Source organism: Lactuca sativa, chromosome 2 (assembly GCF_002870075.4).
Source record: "Lactuca sativa cultivar Salinas chromosome 2, Lsat_Salinas_v11, whole genome shotgun sequence".
NCBI lineage: Eukaryota > Viridiplantae > Streptophyta > Magnoliopsida > Asterales > Asteraceae > Lactuca > Lactuca sativa.
In genome coordinates this window covers 163,574,468-163,596,093 of record NC_056624.2, presented here as the reverse complement: position 1 = coordinate 163,596,093, position 21,626 = coordinate 163,574,468, and the positions used below count along the sequence as shown (strand labels likewise).

The window sequence follows — 21,626 nt, the reverse complement described above, 5'->3', positions numbered from 1 at the left end:
CACTTTAGAAATCGACTTGCCCTCCTTTGTTCTCTTAGGTGCCGATTTTGGTGTGTAACATGAAGCTTATATAGTGTGTTACAATTAGGGTTACACCATGTAAACCCTAATTGTCATGACCTTTCATTTCCATTACCCATGGGTTATATAATCACCATGGAGCATCCTATGTGTTTTAGCCCAACTTGATAATCCATGGAGCTTTAGCCCACTATACAAGTATGAGTGATTTACACAATCAACCCATATATTTAATTAGTCTTCTTTTGATCACTTAATTAATTCCAAATTAATTCTTGATCAATACTATTTAAATAATACTATTAATATATTAGAACTTATAATATATTAATAAACCTTAAGTGTTATTTCTCTCATTTTTGTCTATCCAAATGCATTATGCCATGCAACCCAAATGGACCATGCCAAACAGGGTCAAGTACATACCAAAAATAGTTATGGACTTAGACACCTTATCCAACATCTCTCCTTCTTTGTCTCTCTCTCTCTCTCTCTCTCTCTCTCTCTCTCTCCCTCTCTTCACACACAAACATACATAAGTAGATGAACTCATTTATCCTCCATTCTACTCTCTTAGATTTCCTGAATCTCCAAATTCACTCCCAATGTCCTCTTTGTCTTCCTCAATATCATGACTGGAACCATTCTCTTCACCTCCAACTTACCCAACCACAATAAAATAGAAGATCAAAAGGAAAAATCCCAATCTTTTTCAATCTACACGGATCCTCCATTCTCCACCGTATCAGATCTTTCAACGTATTCAATCTGACCCCGACGGAGCACCTCTTTTGCCACTACCTGATCCTGAATCGGATCATGTTGAGCCAATGATCACATCCCCATTATCATCAACAATTAACAACCCTTGAAGTTAAAGAACAGATAGAATATCAGTCGAGACTAGAGACCTGAATCTTTGATCTGCCTTAGCCTTTCTCTATATGTAGTTATTTGCTTCGATTTATAATTATTTAGAGTAAATTACATGTTTGATCCTTGTGGTGTGCTGATCCTTTGCTATTCATTTTCATTGATATGTTGATTTCAATTAACCTTGATCCTCTAGTCATCATTTTTTCATCATCTTTAATCGATTTCAAAGTTCAAGAAATCAAACAAAAAAACTGGTGTGTACAGTTTGGGTGTGATTATGTTGATCTTCGTGACCTACTTTCACAACAAAGAGAAACTAACGCAATAGGGAAAGGATTCTAACAGACCTGAACGACTTGGAGTGCCTGATTGGATTCTAACCACCACTCATTTATTCCTCATCTTGCTAATCGGGGTAACCGTCGGTTGAGAGATGTTGTACAACACCCAAGCGATGCCTGGAACTTCAGAAAGCTCATTCACACAAAGATCTTGGGTCTTTTTGTGCGTGTATGTTGGTATTTACAAAAAAATTTTAAGTTGTAGGTGAAATTACCCTTTCTCTTTCTATATGTGTTTGTATCCGATAACAACAATCGGAGGTAAAGTATGTTGGTGAGCAACATGGAGTTGGGCTCTGATGGTGACGTGACAATGAAGGTGAACACCAATGGTGGTGTTGATGGGTTTTTGGCAAGGAATATAAGAAAGGGATTGTGAAAGAGAGTTTAAAACGAGGTGTTGATGTGTTTTCCTGATCTAACACAAAAATGAGAGAGAGAGAGAGAGAGAGAGAGAGAGAGAGAGAGAGAGAGAGAGATCAATTAAAAATAATAAATAAACAGGTATTAAATTTTTTCTTTTAAAAAAAGAGGATATATTTTTTTAGGTGCAAAAATGATCCTTATTAGTGAATAGTCAAATATACCCTCATGAGGGAGGAACATGAGGAGGTTAACAACAATATAGGGATGAGCATATGGACCGGGTAACCGGCTGAAACCGGTACCGGAACCGGAACCGGCACCGGAACCGGAACCCGATAGAACCGGTCGGGCCGGGACCGGGACGTTATTTTTGTGGATTTTTAGAACCGGGAACCGGTAGGAACCGGAACCGGCAAAAACCGGAACCGTATGATGCTATTTTTCAAGGACCGGTTCCAACATTTGAAGACACGACAAGAACCGGTAGGAACCGGGAACCGGTAGAACCGCCGGGCCGGTTCGGTTCTTGATTTTGGCCGAAGCCGGTTCCCGGTTCCGGTCCGGTTCGGACTGGTTCGGTCCTTTTGCTCATCCCTACAACAATAGCTTAGCGGAAGTTAAGTGGGGGACCAATTTTAAGTACAAATTAGGCCAGAAGAAGACCACCATTTTTTCAATTTTGTCTTATTTTATTAAACATATCTTAAATATTTTGTGTTATATTTATTGATACGGATTACGGAGGGCGTATAAATAAAAAGGCAAGGGTCTTCTCTCAACCGGTCTACGTTTCGGAATTTACTGTGCGCACAGAAAGAAAGAGTTCCTCCTTCCCCAAGTTTCCAAAGCATTTCGATTCTCCAATTCTCAGGTTTTCGAATCAGTTCATTGATCGATCAAATAGCTGCTTCAATTCGATTCTCACACAGAGATTCTCTAGCTATTTCTTCGTTTTTCTTCATTAATTGCTGAAAAAACCTGGAATTTGGGGTGGATAGGATGGGCGGCGGAAGCGGTGATGATGTTGTTGCCGAAGGTATTGAATCAAGCAAGGCTGAAGGTGGCGACGCCGTTACCGTTAACGTACGGTGTTCGAACGGAACGAAGTTCTCCGTTCAGGTATCCCTTGAGTCGTCTGTTGAGTCGTTCAAGTCTGTTCTTCAACAGAGCTGCGAAATCCCCGCGGAACAGCAGCGATTGATTTATAAAGGTCGCATCCTCAAGGACGATCAGACTCTTAAGAGCTACGGTACTTTCAGTTTACCATCGATTTCTGTTCACTGATTATGATCGTAATGTTAGGCTTAGTGTCATTGTGATCTGAGTCGATTCAATTCGTATGCTAGTAAATTGATACACTCCTCAATTTGTATTATATTTAACCGTTCTATCATACATGCGATTCTTGATAACAGGAATGCAGTTAAATCTTCTAGAACCCTAGAGTTTCCTATCATGATTTGGAACATAAATTCATTTGGACGAGTGTGTTACAAGCAACGCTTTGTTTTTGGATGTCAAGCTGCAGACATTTCAGTTTTCACTAAAATATTTCTATATGTGGTTTATACTTTATAGGTTTGGAGGCGGAGCATACAGTTCACTTAGTACGTGGATTTGTCTCTGCTACATCTACTCCAGCAGGTGCTCCTCCTACCACTACCAGAGCAAATACTACTCCACCTGTTGCAGGTGAGGCTGGCTCAGTTGAAGGTCGTGGAATTGGGCTTGGTGCTTCACCATTTCCTGGACTTGGATTGGGTGGTTTAGGTGGTAATGGTGGCATGTTTGGAGGCGGACTTCCAGAATTGGAACAAATGCAACAACAATTGACTCAAAACCCCAACATGATGCGAGAAATCATGGATCTACCTCTTGTTCAGAATCTATTAAACAATCCAGATGTTATGCACAACATGATGATGAACAATCCCCAAATGCGTGAAATCATTGATCGGAATCCAGAGCTTGGTCATATGCTCAATGATCCTGCAATCCTCAGACAAACAATGGAAGCTGCAAGAAACCCTGAACTCATGCGTGAAATGATGCGTAACACAGATAGAGCAATGAGTAATATCGAATCCTCACCTGAAGGATTCAACATGCTTAGGCGAATGTATGAAAATGTCCAGGAGCCATTTCTGAATGCCACCACAATGGGTGGTGGTGGTGGTGGTGGTGGTGATACAACAAATGATTTGAACTCAAATCCATTTGCAGCTCTTTTGGGTGCCCAGGGTGGTCAAAACCGTGGCCAGGTGGCTAACCCTACCAGCAGCACCACCACTGGCGGTGATACTACTGGCTCTCCTGCTCCAAATACCAATCCACTCCCGAATCCTTGGGCGGCTGGTGGTGGAGGTAACCAAACAAATCCTGGTGGGATTGGTAGGTCACCACCGCCAGTAGGTGGTTTAGGTGGCCTTGGTGTTCCAGGTCTTGAGGGATTGTTTGGTGGTGGTGGTGGTGGTGGTGGTATTACCCCTGATCCAAATTCAATGAGTCAACTCATGCAAAATCCAGCTGTTTCACAGATGATGCAAAGCCTACTTTCAAATCCACAGTATATGAATCAGGTACTTGTTTTTTCCTTACATAAGTTCAAGATTTTCTTTTTTATTGGGATGTGTAGTTGCTAAAACTTTTCAATTTTCATTGTTTTTTTAGATACTTGGCATGAATCCACAGATGCGAAGCATGCTTGAATCAAACCCACAATTAAGAGAAATGATGCAAAATCCTGACTTCATCCGCCAATTAACTTCTCCAGAGACAATGCAGGTATATATATGACTATGCATCTATTTTCATGCACAAGTTTGAATAAGGAAAAATAAAAGCTTGTTTGATTTTCTATATCGAAAACATATAATAAGGAAATACAAGATACTTTCAGGTTATGTTAATAAAGCTTTCGAATATGACTCTAGAAAATATAGAAAGAAGAGAAGTCACACATATTGATATTGATACTAATTAATGCATGTGAATATGCGATATTGAATGCATGCCATGAAAGATGTTAATTTGTTATTATCATTTAATGTGAAAAGCTTGTTATATTTGTTATTAGTAAGACAGTAATACATTGGTTTCTTAGTTTTATACTTTTTATTTTATCATGTTTCCTGTTGTTACAATTTACAGCAAATGATGACACTGCAGCAATCTCTTTTCTCTGGTAGACAACCACCCGGTACTCGGTAAAACTTTTATCCTTTTTTTTTTTTTTTTTTTTTTTTTTTTTTTTTTTTCTGATTGGTCAACTCAACTGTTGACTTTTACTTTACCATGTAGTAATTCGTTATTTGATATCAACTTTCTGTTTCAGGGAAACAGGTCAAACCGGTGTAGCAACAGGTAACAAATGGTTAACACATTTTATATTTCCAAATTTATATAATTAAGTCATAATAAATATTAATAATAATCATTTTTTTTTGGTGTAGCAGGTGGGCCCGATAACATGGGATTGGATATGCTTATGAACATGTTTGGTGGGCTTGGAACTGGTGGCTTCACAATGCCAAACAATTCAAATGGTAACCAACATATTATCAAACATCCTTCATATCTTACAAATAAACTCATGTATTTTTCGTTTTTTTTTAAATAAAAAAAAAAAAAACAGTGCCTCCGGAGGAATTGTATGCTACACAGCTGGCACAGCTACAAGAAATGGGATTCTTTGACACCCGTGAGAATCTTCAAGCACTGACAGCAACAGCAGGTAATGTTCATGCTGCAGTTGAGAGGCTATTGGGAAATCTTGGTTGATAAATATTTATGAGCTGTTACATATTATATAAGATTAATATAATATACATACATATATAATATACAATATTATCATGGGTAACAGTCAAACTCAGGTTGCGTTCAATTAAATTTGGTGCATGAATGTTCCTTTTTTTTGGATGTTTATTAGAAATTGTTTTGTTTTTTTTTTCCTTGATTGTAGTTTCGTAAGACGTAATAATTATGTAAGTAGATTTTGTTGCTCATGTGGAAACTTGTCTTGAATGTAGTTTCGGGTGTTTTCCCTAATTATATCCTTTTTAACAAATGATTTGAGTCGAGAAAAAATCGGTACTTTTAGCGGATGTTTTGTAACACCTCAATATGATTACAAAATACATATGAAAATTTTAATTTCAAAACTACTTTTTATATAAAGCAGTAGGAAGTTTTACAACTTTATTTAGCATTCTACTTTAAAGATTTTGTTGGCATTACTTACATGGTAGGAAATTACCAAAACATGATACTTGTGGCACACACGTTCAACATTATGATCACGAGTGTTCAAAAACTTACCTTGTAAGAATCACACGCATACATGCATGAGAGACCATGTACAAGAGAAAAAAAAAAGGAAACAGGTTTTAAGAGGGAAGAATGTTCATGGATAAATTTTGTGTATACGAATAAAAGAAACTACTTTGTCCTTGAATCAGTGGAATACATATGGTGGAGTGAACGTGAGATATGTGAAAGTGGGTACATTTTAGAATCTTGGTTGCCATACTGGCTTGTTTAAAGATAAATCATGTAACATCCTAACTTTTATGCCATTATAAACATCATTTCATTTACAAAATATGATAATTAGTAGAAGATACCTCCAATTTGTACAATTTTTTTAATCAAAATATAGATTTTGTCTTTCACGGTGTTACAAACTAATATGGATAAACTATAGGAAAACATCATACGTTATTACAAGCATTTACAATTCAAAAGATACTACTAAAATCTTTCCACTTCTAGGTCAAAAGTAAGAGCATTACGGTGTCGGTCGTGTTGCTTCTTGTTGTGGTTGAGTTGGCAGACCATAATGCCGTTATAACATCAAAAACACTGCCTCCTTCCTTGTTGTGGTGCTTCTTGTTGTCTCCATGACAAGAAGAAACTAGGGATGGCAAAAAGCCCCATACCCGATGGGGAACCCGAAACCAGCACCTGTTTTGACTGGGGAATCCCCAAGTTGACCGGGGATGGGGATGGGGATGAGGAATCTCCGAATAAAAAAAGTGGGGAAGGGGATGGGGATGGGGACACCCCTGATCCCCGCCCCTGGACCCGCCCCCGATATATATTAATATATAAAAGTAATACAAAACATATATTTATAGTACAATTTACAATACATAGAATTTTATCCAAGTAACCTAACTCATTAGTAATTTGTGGTTGAAATTATACTTTGTTTTTCTTTTTATCTTATTTAAACTCATGTACGATTTTTTTTATTTTTTTTATTTTTTTATTTTTTATTTTTTTATTTTTTGTATTTTTTTCATTTATTTTACCTCAAATATCACTCTGATAATTTTTTCTACTTGATTTCTCATGTATATATTTAAATATGGTAGAAAATTTATTTATATTTTTTATGCAATATATATATTTTTTTATATTTTGTAAAATCTTTAAACTTATGCTGGTAAAATTGAAATTTAGATGTTTTCTTTACATAAATTTTTTCATATTAAAAGAGAAAAAGAAATCCCCGATTCCCCGTTGGGGATCCCCGATCCCCGTTGGGGGTGGGGATGGGGGTTTATTTATATTCCCCGGTGGGGATGGGGATGGGGATGAGGATTGGAATGAGGATTCGGGGATGGGGATGGGGATTGGGGTCCCCTGTAAAACCCGCCCCCGTTGCCATCTCTAGAAGAAACGTGATCATCTATTGGCTGCCAAATTATCTCTCTCTTTTAACATGATGTTATAACACCATGAACACCACCTACTCATCTTGTTGCTTCTTGTTATAACACCACTTCAAGTTGCCCCATACCGTATGCTCTACAAGTAAGGTCCTCCGATCCCAAAAGTCCATGTAAGTGGTATATGTCAAGGAAATATATGCCATTTGAAAAAGTAAACAAGACATCAAGTATCGAGATACATAAGTTTTGATATAGATGATAAGCGTGGGCAAACTTAATTGATTAAATTGTAATCGACCGATCTAATTACAAACCGACTGATTGAATATCCAATTACAATTAGATTGGATCGGATGTTAAATTTCAAAATCCAGTTGGATTGCATATCCAATTACAATTAGATTGGATCGGATGTTAAATTTCAAAATCCAATTGGATTGGATCGGTTATTAGATTATTCTGAAAATCGAATGTATAACCGAACCTATCTAATCTAATTGGATATCCAATTTTAATCTAATAAATATCCAATACTACTATCCAAATCCAATTAATATTATTAATTATTCAATAAAAAATAAGTTGAAGACTTGAAGTTAATGTTACTTTCTTAGTCTCATTTAGTGTTAATTTTATTTTTAGTTATCATAGTTATATTTGGCTATTCGAAATTGATTATAATTGGTTAGATAATGGATAACCAATGGATTAACCCATTTAAAATCCAATGGATAAAACCAGTCCCATCCAACATCCAATTGGATTAGTTTGGTTCGTTTTTTTATACTGTTGGATTGGGTAGGTTGACAAAATCCAACATCCAATAGATGATTAGGTTGGATCGATACCATCGAAATCCATTGAATTTGAACCGATGAACACCCCTAATAGATCATACATTCTTTATCTTCATATATTCTCCGTAACTAATAGTTTTCAACCATTTCAAGCCATTATGTTATGCATAATCTAAGTACACACAAGATTTGGGGAGTCAATGCCCCCATCGGCGGAATCTTCGACTCCATTAGGATAAACGTATCAATTCCGTGTAACCTTGGTGCTTCCAAAAGTCATAGCTTTGAGATATAATTGGCATCAAAATGCCACCATCCCCTCATTGAGACAAATGTCTAGACATACAACCAAATGTAACGAAATTCAAATGGATGCATGAGCAAGCAACAAGCACTCGTTCTATATGTAATCATTTCATACACATAAGATGTTAAGTCTACCAAATAATTTCACATTTAACCAATCATGACACTGATTTAGGATTTTAGGATTGTTGAATTCATTCAACAAAATAACAGCAAATCAAGCTTCAATCTTGATGTATGCCCAAATTATCATAACTTATAGAAGCTTAATTTTGATTTCATTCTTCAAATCCACTAGATGTCTTCAAAAACCAACTTAGTACACCATAATTCGCACATTAGTTCACACATATGAGTTTGGGAGATGTTTGTGATGTAATGGCATCCGCAAACATTAAAAACCGTGGTCAAATGGTAGGTCTAACATTTTCCATAATTTGGCGAAACCCTAACTTTTACATTTGATCATCGTAGTATAAGGTAGTTGAAGTTTGTAATCTCGCTTAAAAACCCTTTAAAAGTTATATAAAAATCTAAATTCATCCCTAAAAGCTTTCATTAATTCATTTCCGTTCGGAACATAAGTGACAAAAATCATGGCATAAATACCTTTTATCTCATTAAATTAAGTTGTTATTTTTTTCAACCAACACATGGTGCTTGAAGAAACCATAATTTGTGTTTGTGAATGCTTAGACGGCATTGTCGTTCGCAATACACAAAATTTTCATTTTTCTCACAACTCCTTTATCTATCATCAAATTTGTATGGTTCCATTGTTTGTTTGTTTTTGTTTTTGTTTTGTTTTGTTTTGTTTTTTTTTTTTTTTTGTTTTTGTTTTTTTTTTTTTTGCATATTACTTCATTTGGCTTTATGTAAAAACTAATAACCAAAACACTCTAACTCTAACTCTAACTCTAACGAGAAATGGAATTGTAAGTCAAAACTAAAACACATAACTTATGAAGTTTTCCACTTTATAGCAGTTTATTTTAAAGGCTTTGTTAGCACTACTTACATGGTAGTAAATCACTAAAACATCATACTTATCATAAACATTCAACATTATGATCTTAAGTGTTCAAAAGCTTATTTTGTAAACTTATGGGTGTTACATGGTTACATATTTAATGCCAATATGTGATGTTAAGCAATTTCATTTTGTTGGTTTTGTTAATTAGAGGACTTGTTTTCGGAAGTTTGTTTCTTTAAAACTAACGTCATAAACTTACTTATCATTGACATAGTTTATTTCAAGTATGTGACGTTTCTTATCATTAAACTTATCGTTCGATTTCCAATTTGTTGTCACAAATAGTTATTTTCTAACCATTTAAACATGATTTAAGATAAACTCAAAACAATGTCACTAGATTCTTTTGAAACTGAAATTTTATGTTTCCAATTAGAAACATTTACAATCATAAAATTAATCTGACCCATAATAATTTTATTATATTTCTTTGAGATCGAAGGTTTTGCATCTCCTAATTTGAAATTGGATAATAATGCAATGCTAACGAATTTATTAAATGAGCTATTATTAATCTCACTATTAATGGGAAAAAATAAAGCCATGAATGAATTTAATGTAATGATATTATTATAGATCAATCACTTTAAGATTATAACATTTCCAATGCAAAAGACATAAAAACTTAAATTATATTCCAAATATATATTAGCATTTGGAAGCTGTCATTAGACCTGACAATTCGTGTATTCGTGTCAGCCACGAATTTGATACGATACGATTACACGATGAGAAATAAGCTTTATCTCAATTTTTAAGATGTATTTGTGTCGTGTATTCTTGTCGTGTCGTGTCTCTCATATATTCGTGTGTTCATGTTTGAAATTGTCAGGTCTGGCTGCCTTTTTGTTTGATTCTAAAATCAAATTATGATGTCAAGTCGAACTAAATCCTTGTTTTTCACCTAATACAATATTTGAGCACCTGCAAATAGATTTTGATATATATTTTACCAACAAGAATTAAACATGACATCATGTTTATTTGTTTTGGAAAAATAAAATGTATCCATTATATTTTAATGTTAAAGCCTATCAAAAACACCATAACAGTAGAAGAAAAATATGAAAATTATGATCCAAGATGAAAAAATCGGTCCAAACGAAAAAATTTGGAAAATGCTAGTTTTTTTCAAAAAAAAAATTAAGTTAATGAAAAAATATGTAAAATCGAAAACTTAGAGATAAACATGCTAAAATAACCAAATGGGGAAAAAATGAAAAACTATAATAGTTTTTTTGGAATAATTAAAAAAATGATAAAATACAGAAAACCACAATCATTTATCTATCAATATTCAAAAAACCTTTACATTTTGTTTATATATAGAAAAACCCTTACATTTTCAATTGACTTTTGTATTAACCCAAAATCTGTTTTTTTAAAGAAATTAACGGTTGCTTTATGACTGACATTTTTTTTTCATTTTTAGGTTATCATGGAAACAAAACTAAGTGACGTTGCCTATTTATTGTATAATATAAAACGTAAGAAATAGATAATATACTCAAAGACCATTTACTCAAGCAAATATAAGTGATATTGTTTTTTTTTTTTTTTTTTTTTTTTTTCTATCATAACCTAAAAACGAATAAGAGTTCTTGCTGGCAAATAAAAGATTTTTTGGTAAATCTAAAATGAATATGTTGGTAAATCTAAAACGTGACTGAAAATGTAATTTTTATTCTGCGTATAAACAAAATATAAGAGTTCTTGCTGGCAAATAAAAGATTTTTTTTTTGCCCCCAAAAAAATATGTTTAGAAAATAGGAAACAATAAGGTCTTTTATAGCAAAGTAAAGGGGAAGTCAATGTAAATATAGGAAAGTACAAGGGAACTCAATGTGAATAATTCCATTTGATTTTGTTAAATCCAAACAAGCATTCCGAGATGGGAGTCGTTCCGTTATATCATTCTGTTTTTCCAGTTTATTGCGCTCTTCTTCACTCTAACTCCATTTCTTCTTCGATAAATTTCTCTTGAAAATCGAGAAAAGAACCCAAATCATTGCCCTAGAATTTAATTCTATTCGATTTCAATTCTGTTACAATTCAAAGTAGGAAAAGAAACAATCAGGAACGATGATGGTGAAGGCTCATCCCTCCCAGAAACTCTACACGCGTATGAGGTTATGGGAGTTTCCGGATCAATATATCGTTGAACCCACTGATGGTTCTTCTGGTTCTTGTTTAGCTGTCAATCGTGTTAATGGCTCCATGTCGCTTGTTGGTTTGTTCTCGATTCTGTTCTTTTGCATACGAATTTTTATCAATTTCTGATAGTGTAATGATCGCCTTAGTCCTTAGATGTACTGAAAGGGGTTAATGCGATTATGATTTTCCATGGGATTTGAAGAATGTAATCATCTGGAGGGTTCTGATAGTACTTGATTAATCATTAATGTAATCTTCTGTTTATGTAGATGAAGTTCCGCATTGCACCATGGTTCGTGTTCCAAAAATTCAGACGGTTTTTGGTGTTGTTGGGATGCTAAAGCTATTAGCAGGTTAGATGATCATCATTATGCTAAGGATTTGAATCAGTTTAACTTCTAGGTTGCATGATAGTCAATGTTATCAAGTTTTCATGACTTCTGAACTGTATCTCCATCTCTATGTTGTAGGATCATATTTATTAGTGATTACCGATCGTGAATCTGTTGGAACTTACTTGGGACATCCGTTCTTCAAAGTTTTGTCACTCAAAGTCTTCCCTTGTGATCATTCCTTGAAAAATTCTCCCGAGGAGCAGGTCAAATTACCCTAGGTCACTGTTTTTTTACTTCTTCATGTCTGTTAATCTCTATGATGGTGTAAACAATCATCTTACAATTCCCATTTCTGACAGAAAAGAGTGGAGTCTGAATTTTCCAATCTGTTAAAAGTTGCAGAAAAGACCCACGGACTCTATTTCTCATATGATGTCAATATAACACTAAGGTCCTTCACCTTCTCTACATTCAACTCATGATTAAATCACCCAATTCATATAATAATCAAGAAAACTTGTTTCTCACAATTTTCAGTGCCCAACGTTTGAATGATTTGGGTGATGAATCGAGGCTGCTTCCTCTTTGGAGACAAGCAGAGCCACGATTCTTGTGGAACAACTATATGTTGGAAGTTTTCATAGATAACAAACTTGATCCATACATGCTTCCTGTTATTCAAGGATGTATGTATCCTTTACATCAATTCCTAATTTACTTTTTTCAAAGTTATTATTCAAAATGAATGAATGCAAATCATTTCTTATTTCCTCAACTTATCCCCAGCTTTCCAGACGTTTCAATCAGCCATCGGATTAGAGATCATAGACGTCACATTGATCGCAAGAAGATGCACTAGAAGAACAGGGACTCGGCTATGGAGAAGAGGAGCTGATGCTGATGGTTATGTAGCAAACTTTGTCGAAAGCGAACAAATCATACAGCTAAAAGGGTTTACCTCATCATTTGTGCAGGTTTGATTAATTTCATATACATCTTTTTTCCTCTTCGAATTCACAAATCACACGAATTTCCTAACCCTAGATCGATTATATATTATTAATTTGATTTTGTAGGTGCGAGGTTCAATGCCTTTTATCTGGGAACAAATTGTTGATTTGACGTACAAACCTAAGTTCGATATTTTGAGACGTGAGGAAGCGGTATGTGCAACTTTTTTTGCGACACTTTTCAATTGTTCTTATTTCTTCGTTTAGTGACAGTTTTATTTGATTCGTTTCTACAGCCTCGAGTTGCTGAACGACATTTTCTGGATTTAAGGAAGAAATATGGAAATGTTTTCGCTGTTGATCTTGTCAATACGGTATACAAATTAAATACATATAATATTATATAATTTTCTCATTTCATATTTTTTTGAGTCAACGTTTTATATATATATTTTTTTTATGGTTTATAGGATGGTGGCGAGGGACAATTGACTCAACAATTTGCCAATTCAGTGCATAATATTCTTAGCAATGACGTCAGGTATATGTATATATTTATATTTTAATCATATTTTACCAATTTGTTCGTGAATTATATATATATATATATATATATATATATATATATATATATATATATATATATATATATATATATATATATATATATATATATATATATATATTTTGATTTTTCTTAATGGGTTGTTGACTTCCATTGTGTATAGATACTTGCATTTTGACTTCCATCGCATTTGTGGACATGTTCATTTTGAGCGCCTATCTATCCTTTATGAACACATTGAGGATTTCCTCATTAAAAATAGGTATTGTACTATTTATGTTCATATCTTTATTTGTATATCCCATAAATGTTTTTTTTTTTTTTTTTTTTTTTTTTTTTTTTTAAATTGTAGGTACTATATGTTAAATGAAAAGGGTGAAATAGTTGAAAAACAAATTGGAATTCTACGCACAAATTGTGTTGATTGTTTAGATCGTACAAATGTCACACAGGTATATTTAATGTTTACAACCATTATTAAGTGAAAAAAAAAAAAAAGATGAAAATTTAATATTTTCTTATTTGACGTGTTTTTTAGAGTATGATTGGACGAAAAATGTTGGAATTACAACTTCAAAGGCTTGGTGTTTTTGATGCTAATGAAACCATTAGTACATATCCTAATTTTGATGACCGTTTCAAAATATGTATGTATTTTCTTACTGAATATTGTGTATTTTAAATTTATATTTATACTTATATACTTGAATATAACAGTATGGGCTAACCACGGGGATGATATAAGCATCCAGTATTCCGGCACGCCTGCTTTAAAAGGAGATTTTGTTAGGTAAAATTTACCTATTTGCCCAATGTCATGGTTGCTAAAGGGTATTTTAGACATTTCAACTTTCTTTTTGAAGGCTAAAGTGTGTATCTATCAATATATAATAATGTCTTTTTTTTATATAATAGAGTTGGTAAGAGGACTACTCAAGGGATTCTTAAAGACGGATGGAATGCGTTAATGCGATACTACCTCAACAATTTTGTGGATGGTACAAAACAGGTAGATTTTTCTTTGGAAAATAAATAAATATATATAAAAATTAAAAAGTAATTCATTAATTATTTGTTTATGTAGGATTCGATTGATCTACTCCAAGGTCATTACATTGTTTCTGTCTCACGTGATTTGGTTTCTACTGCACCAAAAGGAGGGATTGAAGCCATTGCTGTAATTACACCTTACAAATTCCCTTGATTTTTTTTTTTTAATCATAGATTTCAATTTTTACAATTTGTTTTTGTTTTTTTGCAGTCTCTTCCTCTTGCTTTGTTTCTGATCACAATGGGGTTCTTTTTTGCAATGATGTCACTCATGCGAGGTGAGTTGCCGTTATTTTTTATAGGTTAAAAAAGTTTTATATTTAAATAAAAACCATTATAATATTATAAAATTTGATGCAGTTGGGGATGATATATGGCAATTATTGTTTTCTTTATTCTGGGCGGGACTGAGTGTAGGTGTAGCATCATTCGTGAAAACCAATGGTCGAATTTTCTGTAATCGACCTCGTTTGCATAAACCTCCCCGTTGATTTTAAAGTGATTTTTTTTAGATTTTAATTTTTTTTTCTAGAAAAAAAGTCTTTCATTTGTTGTTTAAGTGATTTTTGTTTGTAGTTAGTTGATGATGTGCATTGGCCATGTTAGAAGTCATGTGTAAGTAACTATCCATTTTCATGTACCTTTGGCTTATTTTTACGTTTTAAATTTTTAGTTTTTCAAAAAAATTAAGTATTGTTAATGTTTTATTTATATTATTTGGATTGGAAAATAATAAAAATTGACCAAAGGTTGAAAAAATGAGTATTTTCTTACAAGGAATGTGTATGAAAGGGTTAAAAGAGGAATATAATATGGTGTTTGATATGACTGAAAAGTTGAAAGGATGAAAGGCATGAATGATGCATGTGGTCTTGTGAAAAACAAAGTTTACCACGTCTTTCGATCGGATGCCTAATTGGTGTTTGCGAAAAGGTTTTTATTACTTTTTGACTTTGTTAACAAATAGATATATACCATGACTTTATGTATTTACTTTTCCATTTAATTTCATATCCAAATATATTTGCTGGGAAACTCTTACAAAATAACCATTTATCTTTGGATTTTGGGAATATTTTTGACTTTATGAAATTACCTTATGACATGGTCCATTATGTCATATTTTTTCATTTGTATACAATTTAAGGGAATAAGAACACTTTTAGAAATTACAAAAAGTAGTAAGATTTTACTACAAAGCTCTGTCAAATCAATTTTATAAATCCAATTTTATATAACGAATAATTATTCTAAGGTTTATTACCAAGAGATCCTCAATATTGAGTTTCTTTTTTATTTTCTAAATTAAGCCTTATTTTTTTTTTCTCAAATAGTACTCATATTTGACCATTTTATTAGGCCTACTTGTAATCTTTCGTTTTACATATGTATATTTTTTAAAATATCTTCAAATTCTTTTTTCCAAAAAAACCCTCATGTTTTGCAACTTTTTGTTTGGACTGAACTTTTTGTTTTGATTAATAAATCATTTGTTTTATATTGTGTTATCGTGTTCTTGATAGTTTCAACACTAAAAATATGAGAGAGATATTTAATTTTTTTCATAACAATGAGAAATGATATCGTCTTTGGTTTTTGTTGGAAAAATTAATATTAAAATCTATTTACAAGATGTCATAGATTGTAGTAGGTATAGAACAACAGTCTAAGTTGAGTGGTCTTTTTGACCGTTTGGAGTTTAAAAGTTGTCTTTCTGTTTCATTCTTAAAACAAGTTAAAATGTCAAGTCAGTTTAGACTGCTAGTCTTTACTATTTATAATTTCTCAGAATCCTATAAATAGATTTTGATATGTATTTTGCTAATAAGAATTGAACATTGAAATTAATATGGATAAAATCACTTTTAAGATTGAAAATATCTTAAAATAAAAAACATGAAAACAGAAATTAGATTCTAAGCATATATATTAGAGTTTATCATCTTAGAATGTCCTGAGAATCAAACGTAATGATAGTTTCCAAACTCCATTCTATACTTGGAATCTATGTTTAGCTTTCATATTTTTCACTTTATAAATATTTTCAAACTTAAAAATGATTTGATCGATAATAATTCATATGTGTGGTTTTTGTTGACAAAATACATATCAAAATCTATTTACATGATGCTCAAAGATTGTAGATGTAATCAGGACTGTCATCTTAGCTTATTTAAGAATTGAATAGAAAGTCAACTTTCAAATTTCAAGCGATCTAAGATATAAAGTCAACTTAGAGTGTTGTTCTTCAACTGTTCAACCTCCAAGGATTTTATGAATAGGTTTTGATATTCATTTCTCTTTGTTTTGAAAAATAAATTCAAATGACTTCTTCATATTTTTAATGTTGAAAACTATCAAAAATATTAGACAAAATTACAAAAATGGTCCCTATGGTTTGCCAAAACTCACAAAGTCAGTCCCTGCTAATTTTTTTGATGTAAATGATCCTTGTGGTTTGTAAAACTTGCAAAGATGGCCCTTTTTACTAACACCGTTAGTGTTCATCCGTTAGGGACTGAATCTGAAAGGGTATTTTCGTCTTTTCAAGTATAAAGGGGCTGAATTCGTGACATTTAAAAAACCACAGGGACCATTTTTGAAGTTTGTTTGGAAAAATAAATTAATTGGCTAAAAGAAGTTGGGAAGAATCGAACACGCAACCTCCCCTTTGCATTCCCAAGCATTAACCACTAGAGCTAAATGCTCACATGGTTATATTCTACTAAAACCGGTATATAATATAAGGAAAACGTTAATACATAAATAAAAAAAACATTTTTTTACATAATTTTTTTCAAATAAAACAAAAATGTATTTTAGTTGTATTATAAAAAAAAATAGTTTCTTACAAACAATTTGTATGTATTTTTATGTATTTATTTTACGTAAAAAATATTTTTTTATGTATTTAAAAAATATGTTTTTGTATAAAACATATGTTTTCGTACACGGTTTTTTTTTTATGTCAAGAGTAGTATTGATTATCGTTATTTTAAAAAGATATATCACTATTTCTTTTCATCTTCATTTTAACCATACGTATTTCATCTTATTTAAAATACGTATTTCATCTTTTTTGAATACGTTTAATCGAAAATCGGTTTTCTGAAAACCGTTTTTGGGTTATATGTATTTAAAAAAATATAAAAAAAAACTATTCGATTATATATCTTATTTAAAATACGAATTTCATCTTAATCGTAAGTTTTAAATCGTATGGTTAAAATGAAGATGAAAAGAAATAGTGATATATCTTTTTGAAATAACAATAATCAATACTACTCTTGACATAAAAAAACCGTGTACGAAAACATTTGTTTTATACGAAAACGTATTTTTTAAATACATAAAAAAAATATTTTTTACGTAAAATAAATACATAAAAATACATACAAATTGTTTGTAAGAAACTATTTTTTTTATAATACGAATAAAATACATTTTTGTTTTATTTGAAAAAAATTATGTAAAAAAATGGTTTATTTATTTATTTTTTATTTATGTATTAATGTTTTCGTTATATTATATACCTGTTTTAGGAGAATGTAACCATGTGAGCATTTAGTGGTTAATGCTTGGGAATGCAAAGTGGAGTTTGTGTGTTCATTCTTCCCAACTTCTTTTAGCTAATTAATTTATTTTTCCAAGCAAACTTCAAAAATGGTCCCTGTGGTTTTTTAAATGTCATGAATTCAGTCCCTTTATACTTGAAAAAACGAAAATACCCTTTCAGATTCAGTCCCTAACGGATGAACACTAACGGTGTTAGTAAAAAGGGTCATCTTTGCAAGTTTTACAAACCACAAGGATCATTTATATAAAAAAAATTAGCAGGGACTGACTTTGTGAATTTTGGCAAATCACAGGGACCATTTTTGTAATTTTGTCAAAATATTATAAATAACAACATGAACAGCAAAGAGTTGTTAGCAAAAACAAAAAAGTTGATCCAAACAAAAAAATTAACAAATGTGGGATTTTTCGAAAGAGTTTTTTTTTTTTTTTTTTTTTTTTTTTTTAAATTATTTACTAGAAAAAAATGTAACGGCTTTTCTAAAAAATAAAGTTGTAGTTTAATCTATATATATATATATATATATATATATATATATATATATATATATATATATATATATATATATATATATAAATAATGTTTTTTGCAATTAATCCAGTTATATTATAAATTATATTATAGTTTCATGAATTTAATTTGATAATTTTAATGAAGATCCTAAAAACTACTAGGTGAATTTATTTTTATTTGGAATTCAATTAGGATGAAATAAAAAATGAAAAAATAGTATCAAAATTCGTCGAATGTTGACTTGTCATTAAAACCATCAAATGATGATTGCTTTTAACTTTTGACTCCTAGGTACCAATTGGAGTTTTCTTACCAAAATTCTAATAATATTTTTCTTCTTTGTTCTACTCACGTCAATTCAGGAGAACTTATAATCATATACTTATTAGGAACAGGACCTACAAAACAAAAATCATAAGCCGTGCAGAGATATGCAGTCACGGAATTAATTTGCTTGTTTGTATAAATAGAACCGTTGTTCTAGTAGCTAGGCTCTTACAGTCTTACACTCTTACTCTTATTAAAAAGGTAAAAGTATTATTTTTAACAATAGGAAAAGAAAAACATAATCATAAAACTAGCCTTCCATCTCATGTAGAATTCTACAAACAACGAAGTCAAATATTTGTTCTTGATGAAGTTTAGGGTTTAGAAGATGCATAAGGCCAATAAAGATGAAACTCAATCTTGTACGTAACAGTCAAACCTACAAGATTGACCGGAGATGATGTCACATAACCTTGAACAAACAAAAAGTCACCTGTGCCTCCGACAACAGGATGATTTGCATGCTTGGTGTTATGTGTGACCCCAACAACGGATATAGACCCTTTATGTTTCTTCACATTCAAAGCGATTGAGGCAATAGAGATGCTTTGAAGCCCATCTAGTCCTGAAGTGATCGAGGTTCCTTGGGCCATTCCAACAACTTTGGAAGTATAGTTTGGTTTTAAAGTTAAGGGATCCTCAAAAGCAAACAAGGTCCCAAACGGAGTGGTGGTTTGGCTTACAGGTGGACCAGCCACTCCGTTAACAATGATGTAACCGGTTTTGTTTATGGTTTCATGTTGGAAAAGTGCAAAATGAAGAGATTTGAGTCCATTATGGTTATGGTGGTGGTGGTGGTGGTGGTGGTGGTGGGAGGTGACCTCAAGTGGAGGGAGAGCAAAGAGAAGAATGGTAACAATTGAGTAAAAATGCACGAAGGAAGACATTGCAAAATGCAAATGTGAAAGACTATGGTAAGATCAACATATATAATGAAAGACCAAGACTTTATGACAAAAGCAGATAAAATCTGTCTTGAATGGACTACAAGTCAATTCCAATTTGCCTAGGTTGTTGGTGTGTCTTTCTCATCATAGGACCCGAAAACAAATTAATTGCTTATTTGAACACGGAAAAGATGGTAAACCAGTATTGTATCATTAGTATAAAGTATATTTTCTTATATTTTTCAAGTAAATTATATATCTTGCTTGTTCAAAGTACGAGATAGAACATATGATTTCAAACATTAATTATCATTATCAAAAATAATTTAGTGGTAATCATTTGAGATTTAAACATTTTAAATAGAGTGATTCTAAGAATAGACTATGAAACTAATGCATTTTTTATATAGTGAAAAATTTAAAAAGTGCAGTTTTTAAAATCAAATTAGTGGGTCAGGGTGTTGATTTTGGCATTGAATGTCAACAAACACCACCTTTCCAAGCAATGACTAGCAGTTGAAGGTGTATTTACGTACATATTAAAAAGCTTAGGGTGTTTTCTGAAGTTAACCCATTTATATTTTTTGGTTGGTTGGTAAGGTGTCATGATCAACCTCTGATTTCTACCCTCACAGAAGACCCTGATTTCAATAAATTGTCACATATTTAGGTCTCGAACCTTCTCTACCACAATTTATCATTTTTTTTTAACTTTAAAAATGAAAAAAAAACCATATTTTTTATTTTTTATTTTCTTTACTATTAACTGATAATTACATAATGTATTATTTTTTTATTTTTAAAAATTAAAAATTATATAGAAAATAACAAATTTGGTCTATGTGATTCGATGATTGCTTAGGTTATAGTCCAATGGCTTTTAGAATCGTAGAGAAAATCATCATTTCATTTAATTTAATTGTGGATTTGGTTCTCTCTCTCTCTCTCTCTCTCTCTCTCTCTCTCTCTCTCTCTCTCTCTCTCTCTCTCTCTCTCTCTTCTCTCTCTCTCCTCTCTCTCTCTCTCTCTCCCTCGTCTCTCTCTTCTCTCCTCTCTCTCTCTCGTCTCTCTCTCTTCTCTCTCTCTCTCTCTCTCTCTCTCTCTCTCTCTCTCTCTCTCTCTCTCTCTCTCTCTCTCTCTCTCTCTCTCTCTCTTCTCTCTCTCTCTCTCTCTCTCTCTCTCTCTCTCTCTCTCTCTCTAGGAGTACATCAAGTTTTGGTGTGGTGCTTCCGTCTTTTGTACAATTGCTTATATGGAAGAAAACTCATGTCAATGGCATGGGTAATATACCCGAAGACCTTATCATTCGTTAAGCCTCACAAAGTTACTATGTTGCCCTTTACTTTTTATTTATATTAATACATTTATTTAATCGAGTTATTAACTTAAAAACCCTAACTCATACCTTTCATCTTCTCGCTACTCGATGCATTTACATAACTACCACTATTGCAACTTCTAAATCTTGAGTTCTTCGTAGATCTGGCATTCATGATCAATATTCGTTATCGTAACGTATTTCTCTAATAGGTAGCCACTTGCTGTCGCCCTTTCCTCTCGACATGCACCGAACAATAACAAATTTTGAGGTAAATTTGTTGAACCACATGAAATTTAAATGGGGAAAATTGATTGGCTGAGACCTTCTATTGTTTGATTATTAGATAATTAGATAGTAAATTATTCAATTATGTATTCTGTATTTATCTCTCTCCTTTATTATAGAGTTTATTATTGTAATCTATTCTATAGATCCAATACAAACACATATAAATTAAACGTGTGGTTGATTTACTAAAACTACATGGTATTAGCCTAACCAATCTCCTCCCTCCTAATTGTTGTTTCTC

The 21,626-nt window shown here is 32.3% G+C and overlaps 3 protein-coding genes across 5 annotated transcripts; 2 read left to right on the top strand and 1 right to left on the bottom strand.

The window, feature by feature from the left end:
• Nucleotides 1–2,359: 2,359 nt before the first annotated feature.
• LOC111911069 (ubiquitin domain-containing protein DSK2b) lies at nucleotides 2,360–5,518 on the top strand. Of its 3 annotated transcripts, XM_023906850.3 has the most exons (8): nucleotides 2,360–2,475; nucleotides 2,603–2,853; nucleotides 3,183–4,183; nucleotides 4,275–4,388; nucleotides 4,755–4,810; nucleotides 4,939–4,967; nucleotides 5,057–5,149; nucleotides 5,239–5,518. In XM_023906850.3, the coding sequence occupies exons 2-8, from the start codon at nucleotides 2,604–2,606 to the stop codon at nucleotides 5,382–5,384; spliced, it is 1,689 nt and encodes a 562-aa protein (XP_023762618.2). In that variant the 5' UTR covers nucleotides 2,360–2,475; nucleotide 2,603; the 3' UTR covers nucleotides 5,385–5,518. The 3 variants fall into 3 exon arrangements, with proteins under 3 accessions (XP_023762618.2, XP_052624443.1, XP_023762619.2); XM_052768483.1 differs by having other exon boundaries at nucleotides 2,375–2,853; XM_023906851.3 differs by having other exon boundaries at nucleotides 2,376–2,853; nucleotides 5,060–5,149.
• Nucleotides 5,519–11,331: 5,813 nt separating this feature from the next.
• Nucleotides 11,332–15,114, top strand: LOC111911057 (phosphoinositide phosphatase SAC7). The gene is made up of 17 exons (XM_023906838.3): nucleotides 11,332–11,648; nucleotides 11,842–11,925; nucleotides 12,043–12,170; nucleotides 12,267–12,358; nucleotides 12,445–12,593; nucleotides 12,694–12,881; nucleotides 12,984–13,070; nucleotides 13,154–13,231; nucleotides 13,328–13,398; nucleotides 13,586–13,684; nucleotides 13,775–13,874; nucleotides 13,961–14,069; nucleotides 14,140–14,212; nucleotides 14,338–14,431; nucleotides 14,507–14,599; nucleotides 14,684–14,750; nucleotides 14,833–15,114. Exons 1-17 carry the CDS (start codon nucleotides 11,501–11,503, stop codon nucleotides 14,961–14,963), a joined length of 1,791 nt encoding a protein of 596 aa, XP_023762606.1. The 5' UTR covers nucleotides 11,332–11,500; the 3' UTR covers nucleotides 14,964–15,114.
• A 3,880-nt stretch (nucleotides 15,115–18,994) lies between these two features.
• LOC111911056 (dirigent protein 19) lies at nucleotides 18,995–19,806 on the bottom strand. Its single transcript, XM_023906837.2, has one exon. It carries the CDS (start codon nucleotides 19,774–19,776, stop codon nucleotides 19,204–19,206), a length of 573 nt encoding a protein of 190 aa, XP_023762605.1. The 5' UTR covers nucleotides 19,777–19,806; the 3' UTR covers nucleotides 18,995–19,203.
• Between the last annotated feature and the right edge of the window lie 1,820 nt (nucleotides 19,807–21,626).

Coding starts and splice junctions, on each gene's coding strand:
- LOC111911057 (XM_023906838.3), top strand. CDS start 11,501: ATGATGGTGAAGGCTCATCCCTCCCAGAAACTCTACACGCGTATGAGG. Junction 13,875..13,960: donor ATCGTACAAATGTCACACAG/GTATATTTAATG, acceptor CGTGTTTTTTAG/AGTATGATTGGACGAAAAAT. Junction 14,751..14,832: donor AATGATGTCACTCATGCGAG/GTGAGTTGCCGT, acceptor AATTTGATGCAG/TTGGGGATGATATATGGCAA.
- LOC111911069 (XM_023906850.3), top strand. CDS start 2,604: ATGGGCGGCGGAAGCGGTGATGATGTTGTTGCCGAAGGTATTGAATCA. Junction 2,854..3,182: donor TCAGACTCTTAAGAGCTACG/GTACTTTCAGTT, acceptor TATACTTTATAG/GTTTGGAGGCGGAGCATACA. Junction 4,811..4,938: donor AGACAACCACCCGGTACTCG/GTAAAACTTTTA, acceptor TTTCTGTTTCAG/GGAAACAGGTCAAACCGGTG.
- LOC111911056 (XM_023906837.2), bottom strand. CDS start 19,776: ATGTCTTCCTTCGTGCATTTTTACTCAATTGTTACCATTCTTCTCTTT.